At 27.4% G+C, this 10,193-nt stretch overlaps 1 protein-coding gene across 1 annotated transcript; it reads right to left on the reverse strand.

The window, feature by feature from the left end:
* Nucleotides 1-3,446: 3,446 nt before the first annotated feature.
* LOC110618429 (agamous-like MADS-box protein AGL62) lies at nucleotides 3,447-4,459 on the reverse strand. The gene is made up of 2 exons (XM_021761560.1): nucleotides 3,990-4,459; nucleotides 3,447-3,909 (listed from the first exon to the last, which is right to left on the reverse strand). The coding sequence occupies exons 1-2, from the start codon at nucleotides 4,305-4,307 to the stop codon at nucleotides 3,580-3,582; spliced, it is 648 nt and encodes a 215-aa protein (XP_021617252.1). The 5' UTR covers nucleotides 4,308-4,459; the 3' UTR covers nucleotides 3,447-3,579.
* Nucleotides 4,460-10,193: the final 5,734 nt, after the last annotated feature.

Genomic DNA, 10,193 nt, shown 5'->3' on the forward strand with positions numbered 1-10,193 from the left:
ATAATTTTTATAACTCTTAAAACTACCCCAAGAAATCCTTATAAACATATAAGAAAATATGCGAGAAATGAGCTAAAATAGTTTAGTGTAGTTTTACTCACCTCTGACTGAAGTAAGTCTAGCTCTGAAGCAGTTATCTCACTATTGGTCTGTATGGTCTTCTAAGTCCGATCTTACACAGATGGAGTTAAATGAGATGATGGACCAAATATAAATTTTACAACTTTTAAAACTACCCAAAAAATCCTTATAAATATATAAGAAAACATGCGGGAAACAAGCCGAAAACGGCTAGACAGAGGACTTTCTGCGGCAAGTTCAGTGGCCTAAAGTCCCCTTACATATTCGAATGTTAAACCTTTCGAGATAGGTTAGGCGGCCAAAAGGCAGCCTTCACAGATAGGTTCAACGGCCGAACTTGAGTTCTTCTATAATGCATAACCCAATTTTCCCTTAGCCAACGGCCTCCTAAATGTGATTAAAGCCCACATGCAACAGCTCAAAAGCAACATTTACAATTCAATACATCAAGAACCATTTAAAACTAACCTAAACTTCAACATACATCATCAAAATAAGAAATCATCTACTATCTCAAAACTAAAAACCCAAACCCTAAAGTTTGTATGCACTATCAAACTATTGAGACAACTTAAAATTTGTTGTAAAAACTCAATCAACATAAGAGAGGCAAAGATTATAACTTACATCTTGAAGACACAATGGTCACAACGATCAAGAACTTAGAGAAGAGGACAAGATGAACTCTAAAGGTCCCTAAAAGCTAAAATTTAAAAAATTCAACTTAATTTTTCAAAATGAAAGTAAAACTCATGAATTTATAAAAGATTTATAGAAAACTCAAAACAAAAATCATTAAGAGGTTTTGCTCACCTCTGCCTGAAAGAAGGGAGAAGTCCTCCCAAAATCGCATTGGAGAACTTTTATAGTTAGATCTTCCAATTTATGTTCAGCGGCTGAATCTTGATGATTTGAAAATCGTTCAATTTTTTTAACATATTATAAAATCTTAAAATTCATTTTATAGAAAAAATCATTTTACTCTTCTATAGTTTTCGATTTTAAAATTTTTTAAATTTCAACGAAAATCCGATAAAAAAAGTTAGAATTTCGACACCAAAATTTAACAAAATATTTCATTAATATTCATTAATAATAATAATCACCACTTTAAATTTATCATAACATATATCTTGTTTTTGGAATTAATAATTTTATAATAATTTAATTCAATTTTTAATCAATTCACTTTATTTGTAATGAAATCATTTATTTTTAAATTAAAAAATTCTTTTTAAAACAAATTCAAATTATGCATGATGATAAAAATTTATTTTAATTTTTTTTTTTTGTAAAATAAATAGTTCTAAATGAAATTATAGTACTAATATAATGTCATTAGTTCATATAAAAAGAAAAATCACGTCATTTAGTTTATTGGAATGAATTCTTAGTTTCGTGAAATTAAAATTCATTAGGATAAAAAAAAATAAATTTATTATAATTTCACATAAAATATTAATTATCATATAAATTATTTATGTTTTTTATTATCCACTAAATAATTTTAATGTTTTATAGTATTTTAATAAAATTTTCTTCCCAAATTAGTATTTTATAGTATTTTAACAAAACTTAGAAATTCATTTATTTTTTTCTTGTTTTAAAAAATGTGTCCATATATATTATTTTGACCTTAATCTGCTTCAATTTTAAATAAAAATTAAGATGTCATATATATTTTTTTTTTTTTGAAATAGGGGTGGGGAGTCGAACCTTTGACCTCACAAGACTATAAGGATGCACTTTCCACCATGTTAAGTATCGGAGTGCAAGATGTCATATTTTATATTTGCATAATTCTTTTATATATATATATATATAAATATTATAAATAGGTGATATCATTAATGAATATGAAAAATAATAATTTTTTTGTCGAAAATAAAATTAATTTATGAAAATTAAAAATAAAAACAATTATTTGAAATAATATTGAAAATTTTAAAAATTACGTATCTGTATTTTTAGAGATATAATAATAAATAAAACTAATTGAAATCAATAAAAATTATTAATTTGACAAACCAAATTCATATAGGATTTCAACCCTATAAAATTAATGTGCGTATGTGTGTATCAACCAACTAAAATTATTACTTTATTAAATACAATGAATATATTTTTTTTTGAGTGTTAAAAATATAAATGTCTATATTTTAGTTAATTCTCTTAATAAAATTTTATTAAAAAGTTACAAATTAGTTTTTAAAAACATCTCAATGTTTGAGTTTACTTATTTTTTTTATATATTTTTTAAATTAATTAGGTGGAACTCAAATTTAAACAGAATTAAAAATTTTAAAGTTACCTTAAAAAGTTTAAATAATAAATTAATATGATTGTATATAATATAAATAATAAAAGATATTTTTGGCAATCCAACTCCTTATATATATATTTACTATTTATTTTTTATATATAATGTTTCTTTAATTATGTATATAATATAATATAATATAATATAATACGTTATTTAACTAGTGAATTAAATTTGGTTTTTAAATCTATATAATTTAATTCTAAAGTTAGATAAAAAGATTATCAGATTATTAATTATTTTTAAAAGTATAAAAATATCTATCATTTAATTTTACTTTTAAACAAATATACATTAGTTTATACTAGTAGAAAAAATTTTAGAACATTACATTTTAGTGGTTTTAAGATTAAAATAAATATATATTTTATATATTTAAAATTTATATTTTAAATAATTATAAAAATATAGGGTGAGTATTCGATCGGTTCGATTCGGTATAAACTGAAAACTAAAATTTTAGTATTTATAAAAATCAAATTGAATTGATTTTGATCAGAAATTGAATCGAATCGATCTGATTCGATTCAATTCAGTTTAATCGGTTTTAATTTTTAATAAATTTTTTATTTTTTACATTTTATTTTTAATATTTTAAAATTTAATTAAAATATTTTAATTTTAGTATGATTTAATTTCTCTATATTATTGAAAATAACATATTATTATACTAATCGGTTCGGTTCGATTTTTTTGATTTTTTTTTCTGATTAAAATCAAACCGAATTAAAATAACCAAAATTTTTAAAATTAAAACCCGAACTGAAATGAATAAAAAATTAAACTGAATTTTTAAATTAATTCGATTCAGTCAGTTTTTTCGGTTTGAATCGAATACTACTCGCTCCTAAAGAAATGTAAGAATACTAATAAATTATTTTATTATTATTTTTTTTAGTAAGTATATATTTAAAAAAATCTATCATAAGATATTCAACTAAATGGTTATAAGATCTCCTTCATATATCCAAACCAGGATGAGACCTATAGGCGAAAAACATGGAGAGGAGGAAATGAAACCCAACAGTCCAACACACTAAATTAAGACAAGTAAGGTTTATTTAGCACAAATCTAAGAACATCTACCTGCAAATCAAAGCAAATTGATGACAGTAACTGGACACTACGAAATCTGTGGCTAATTAATTAAAGATCAACAATACAATCATCAAGAAAACTTAAAAGAACCCATTTCCATTTTGAAATCCAAGATTATAGACCAATGATTCGTCGAACACATCATTGTTTGGATCAGTTGGGAGAGCCTCATTGACAGGAGCAGAATTTGGATTATAAAACTGAGTATGATTTGTCGTTTGAATCAGAAGCTCTTCAACTCGTTTTGTCACATTTTCTCTCAGCATCTCGAAAGATGCCTTGAGATGCTCAAGCTTTGGCAAATCTAATTCCTCTACAGGAGACTCCCACCAGCGGTAACCATCGCCTGCTTTGTTTCCTTGATCAAGCTCCTCACCTCGTTTTTTCTCCTCATCCAATTGAGTCGTAACCTAAAACAACATCATATATAAAAGTAAATGCTTATATTTTTCTTTTGAGGAAAAGATCTTTATTTAAAGGTTATTAGTACCTGGGTGAGTTGCAGATTGAGATCCCGGACCCTAGCATTCCGGTGGATTTTGGCAAGTTGTAGAACACCAGAAGTTTGGGTAGAGTTTCCAGAGAAAAACCGATCAATAACAGTTTCAACAGAAGGATGACCAAAGGAGAAGACTTTCATGCTAGGAGAGAAGACTATAATGGCTATTTCAGCACCACAAAGAGTAGCAAGTTCGCTAGCTTTCTTGAAAACGCCATACCTGCGTTTAGAGAAGGTTACCAAAAGATTACTCTCTTTTGTTATTTTCACTATGTCCAGTTTTCGACGACCTTTGCTCTGTCTTGCCATGGTTAACTAAAGTGAAAAGAGACAGAATTGATTTCTAAAAATGATGTGAATTGAGGAGAAATGAATAAGGATATATTTATAGGGTCATAGCATATTGCTGTTTCGGACTCGACATGTACATAGTTGTTCATGCTTATCTTGTGTTTTGAGAATTTTAGAATCCCATGAAGGAAAACATATATAGTAGAAAAATAAATTTTAATAAATTAATAAGGCATTCTAATTTGTTAAACCATTAACCAATTTATGCTTGCCCATTGTTGATTTGGATGAAGATAAAGTGAGCTTTGCTCTTGGCATTTGCTATTTAATTAGTAACCCAAAAATGAAAATTTATAAATTAAAGTAAAACTTTATTTTTAAACGATATACGACAAAAAAAAAACTTTTAATATAAACTCGCATAAATAAAAATAAACACGCATAAATAATATTCTCTAATTAACCTTAATTAGTTATTAATATTAAAATAAGTAAATTAAGAAGTGTAGATTAAAACACATATAGTGATTTTATTATAATTTTGGATTTCATATAAATCATCTGTAATTAATAGTTAATTTTTAACTATTATATTTATAACCATCGTATTCGATAACTCTATTTTTTATTAATTATTTTGTTAGACTCATTATAAAAAAAGTTAAAGAATAAATAAAATAAAATAAGAAATTTTCTTTCTTTCTTTTCATTAAAATTTTGTTTGTTCTTTCCTTCTCATTGGTTTTTTTTTTCTTATAAAAAATAAATAAAATAAAACAAGAAAATTTCTTGTTTTATTTTATTTTTGAAGAATTAATGAATGAGGACTCAAACTTATAATATTAGATTAATTGATAAAAGAGACACCAACCACATATTTTCTCCCTTGATGATATAATCTCTTGAATTTTATAAATGTCAATATAAAAAGATTGCTAACTAGAGAATACCTTATAAGATAAGCCTACCATCTTTGTATTCTTACTATTACAATTAAAATATTGATGTCAATTGCTTATTGGTTTCTTAATTGATTGCCAACTTAGAAGGGTTTATTTTTCATCTAATCTTCTTACTGTCACAAACCTCCTATATATATATATATATTGAAATTTTTAAATATATAAAATAAATATAAATATTTTCTGCAAATAAATAAAATAAATATTTTTTAAATATAAATTATTTTTTGCAAATAAACTGAGACTTAATTATATTTTAATAAAAGCATTATGATACAGAATCTTAAAAATATTATATCTGAAAACTTTAAACATACAAGTGATAGAAAATAAGAAAAAGATACAGATTTTCAATTTATTGAACTCTCAAATAATTAATGTAAATAAAAATATAAATAATTGATTGATTAAGAATTTAAGGACAAAAATTTACTAGTATACAAATATTTTTATAAAAATTAATTCTTAATACAATAGATATTCAAGCCAAATTTTGAAAAAGAGTTTACACTCAATCAAATATTTTTCCCTCATGTTTTTGGAGAAGGTAATTATATACCCTCAAGTTATTTTAATCTAAACAATCATATTAGGTTTTAAATTTGAGTCTTACACTAGAATAAATTAATAAGTCTAAATTTAAATGATTTCAAAGCAGCCCAAAACTAAGCTATTTAGTATGTCAAAAAGCAAATAAAGCCTATTCTACCAAAACAAATCCAAATAATTAATTTAAGATTTTTTACATAATATCTTAATTAATTAAAAATAAGTCCATATATGAAAATAAGCCCATATATAAAAATACATTTTGGGAGCTTAAAACTTTACTCTTTAAATTTAAAATAATTGATTAAATATAAATTGGAACCTTCTTACAAATTTAACCCAATTTAATTATATGAAACTCTATTAACTTTCAATATATTTTTTATTTTTTCTGATATTCTGCCAATATAAATTTGAAGTGATTCTTTGAAATTATTTTTACTCTTAATCTTGTAATTAGTCCTTGAAATAATGTTAGTTTTTCCTTATTCATTTTTTCTTACCATCCATATTTATGCTCACATCATATTAGAATTGTTGCATAATAGATATGGATTAAATCTATGAAGTTAGGACCTATTGATTTTGTGATGTTTTTAGATTTTGAGATTTTAATTTACATGTTATTAAATCTATATATATATATATATATATATATATATACAGCAACAACTCATGATAATATAATATGTCATCTCAAATTAAGCACAATCATGAATAATACGGTGAACAGTAATAATAAGATGAAAGTAGGAACTAAACTGCCCAAATAGGCGAGCAAAAATAGAGTGAAGAAAAAAAAAACACAGAAAACGAGTGAATGGCTCAAATAACTCTCCAGACATGCATGCAGCTAAAAAGACGTATATTTTTCTGATAAAGCAAAGGGCAAATAACTCTCCAAACGAGTGAATGATTTCAAATCCATGAATGGGATCGAGGGAATTGTAGTTGGGATACTGGGGATTGAGGGGATGCTTGGCATCGGAGGCAGGGTGACCTTTGGGACAGCAGGCATGGTGGGCAAGCTTGGAAGTGGAGGCAAAGTGGGGTTAGGAAGGGGAGCAATTTTTCAAATCATCCATATTTAAAAAAATAATTTTCAAATCATGGAGGATCCGAAAATATTTTTGGATCCTGTGTGTCAACCCAGCGTGTTCGCCAGTCATACTGGCGAACATGCTGGTTCGACAACCATGGTGGCTTGTTCGCCACTATAAATGGCGAACAAGGAGATCCGTGCCACGGGAGCAGTGTCACTGCTGCATGGCTTCCATGTGGCGTGTTCGGCACCCAAGGTGCCGAACACGCCAAGTGCCGAACGCGCCATAACTCTTCGGCACTTTCCATGCATCCATCCCTTGGCGCTGCATGCGTGCCAGGTGGGATTGCATGCGCGCCAAGTGAACTTGCATGCACAGTCTCGAAATTTTGGCTTTTAATCTTTTGGCTTTTCATGCATCCCCATTTTCCTCATTTTTCATTTCTGTATTGAAAATTTTTATTTTTATATGTATTGAAAATTTTAGCAGAATAATTCTTATTTTAAAATTTAATTATCTAAATATTAAATGTTAATAAATAAAAAATATAAGGTATTTCAGACTAAATAATATTTTTAATATAATTTTTATTTAATTTTCATAACTTTAAATAATTTATTAATTAAGTTTTAAAATTTTTTAAAAATTAATTAATTAGTATTTTTATTTAAGAGATTACATAGTTAATTTTTTTTAAAAAAGTTTTAATCGCCCATAAATTATACAATTAAAAAATTATTTAATTATATTTTTATATAAATTTATCTCTAAAATATAATTATAAAATTAAATAAACATAATCTACAAATTTAAATTTTTATAAATAAATTTGTGCAGAAACTTTTAAAATGATAGTTTTAAAAATAATTATTTTTTATAAAATATAATATTTTAAATTTTAATATTATAATAATATATAAAATGATTAGCATTAATTTTATTTTACGTTTAAATTTTTTTTAAATATTTTTAAGATTTAATAAAATTTAATATTTTTTAAAAAATATAATATTTTAAAATTTTAAAATTTTTTTGTTCGTCTTAAACTTTTTTTTTATTTTTTTAAATTAGTAATTATTTTATTTTTTATATTATAATAATATATAAAATGATTAGTATTAATTTTATTTAATGTTTAAAATTTTTAAATATTTTCAATAAGGTGTAGATGCATGGGAAGTGGTGAAGAGTTATGGCACACGCCACATGGAAGCCATGCGGGCAGTGACACTGCTCCCGTGGCACGGATCTCCTTGTTCGCCATTTATAGTGGCGAACAAGCTCTTGTTCGCCACCATGGTTGGCGAACCAGCATGTTCGCCAGTATGACCGGCGAACACGCTGGGTTGACACACAGAATCCGAAAATATTTTCGGATCCTGCATGATTTGAAAATTATTTTTTTAAATATGTATGATTTGAAAAATTGCTCTAGGAAGGGAAGGTTGAGTGGTTGGCAAGGTTGGTAATGACGGTTGTGGGAGAGTAGGGATAGAAGGGATTGGTGGCACTGCAGGCTTTGGCAAATTTGGCACCGAAGGCAAAGGTGGCAATTGCAAAAGATTGCGAGCTGCTAAGCTGACATCCATGCTTAAAAGTGATAAAGAGACAAAGAAAGCAAGGATGAAGCAGTTGAAAGAGACCATGGTTAAGATGTTGCTGTAGAGCAAAGGTATGTAATTTGTTGTGGGTTTGGATGAGAAACAAGCTGCCTATGAGTGGGCTTATATAGCTGAAGAATTATTCATGATTGTCATCAAAATGGCAAGGAACATGACTAGCTGGGTAGTTCACCATCTCATGAATGTTCTACTGATAGGTTGACAAGGTTAGTTGTGGGATAAATAGATATTATTGTAACTGTCGAAGTTGTATCATGATCAAAAAAAGTATCTAAGGTTGTTTATACTTTTGTGATCTAATTGGTGGGTTACCTAACATAAGAGTTTTAGAGAGTTGAAGCAACAACTTAAGGTCCTTTTCATCAATCTTCCATTCAAAAAGTGGATCTTGAATGATCCGACCATAGGCTGCAACTCATTTCCTATTTTTCCGCACAATTAATTTCGATTAGAGTTTAAGACTTTTCGATTTTAAAAATAAAACGACTTTAATATCATGAGTTAATGTTAACACTGTACATCAATATTAATTTGTAATTTTAAATTACTAATTGCATGACAATATCTATTTGATATAGTAAATAATATTATATGAATTTAATATATAATAAAATTAAAAATTAATATTTTACTATATTCAGTGCACATTCTTTCAAACAGAATCCTGTTTGAAAATTGTACTAAATGAGAGATATTGGTGGAGTTAAACAACCAAATGCGCATTACACATAAAGGACTTTCAAGAGGATGATCAGATTGACATAAAAGCTATTTGATGATTTGGTTTGGTGGCATGGTTGCTCCATTTCTCTATCTGCATACTTTGACCTTCTTCCATTTGAAAAATGTTCTGATTTCAATATCTGGACAGCTACAACAACATTTGCCAACTTTTAATTGGAAGTTAAGCTAAAGAAAAGAGACTAACTTGAAGATTTTCACAGTTTTCCACAACTACATTACCTATCAAAGCCCACAGCGGTCATGAGCTTGCTATATAATCCCAAAACCTGACTTTACTTTCCTCATTCTAAAACATAAAAATAATCCTTTCTTGCCTTTAAGATCAATATATCAAAACAATGGCTTCTTTCAGGTGCTTGATCTTTGCTGCATTGTTCATTGCCTTGTCATTTGATGTTGGTTTAGCTGCTCGTCATCTTCAGCAATTGCCACCTTTACCAAAGCCTACACTCCCACCAATGCCTAGTATGCCCACTCTCCCACAGCCCACATTGCCTACGAATCCATCTCTGCCTCCACTTCCAAGCTTGCCTACTCTTCCTAAGCTTGCTTTGCCTCCATTGCCCAGCATCCCCACTCTCCCAACTACAATTCCTTCAATCCCATTCCTCTCCCCACCACCTGGTAACTAAATCATTCATCTTTTCTTTGGGGTTCAGTTCAATTTGTGGGAGGAGATTCAAAACTTGGACTATATATTTTTTATGTGTCTGTTGGGAAGACTGCTACTACTTCCCTTCGTTACTTTTCTTTGTGACTCCTATAGTCTCTCATAGCTTGTCCTTCATTTATTTTACGAGTTTGAGCATTATGAAAATTTTTTACTCGCATTTACCAACGGTTTCTTGTTTCTTGGTTGTTAACAACGGGTTTTGAATCCATTGATAAAATCTATACGTTTACCCTAAATTTTGTAGGGTAAAATAGTCATAATTCATAATTCTCCGTTAAAAATATATTCATAATTCTAAGAATTCAAAATTT

Source organism: Manihot esculenta, chromosome 7 (assembly GCF_001659605.2).
Source record: "Manihot esculenta cultivar AM560-2 chromosome 7, M.esculenta_v8, whole genome shotgun sequence".
NCBI lineage: Eukaryota > Viridiplantae > Streptophyta > Magnoliopsida > Malpighiales > Euphorbiaceae > Manihot > Manihot esculenta.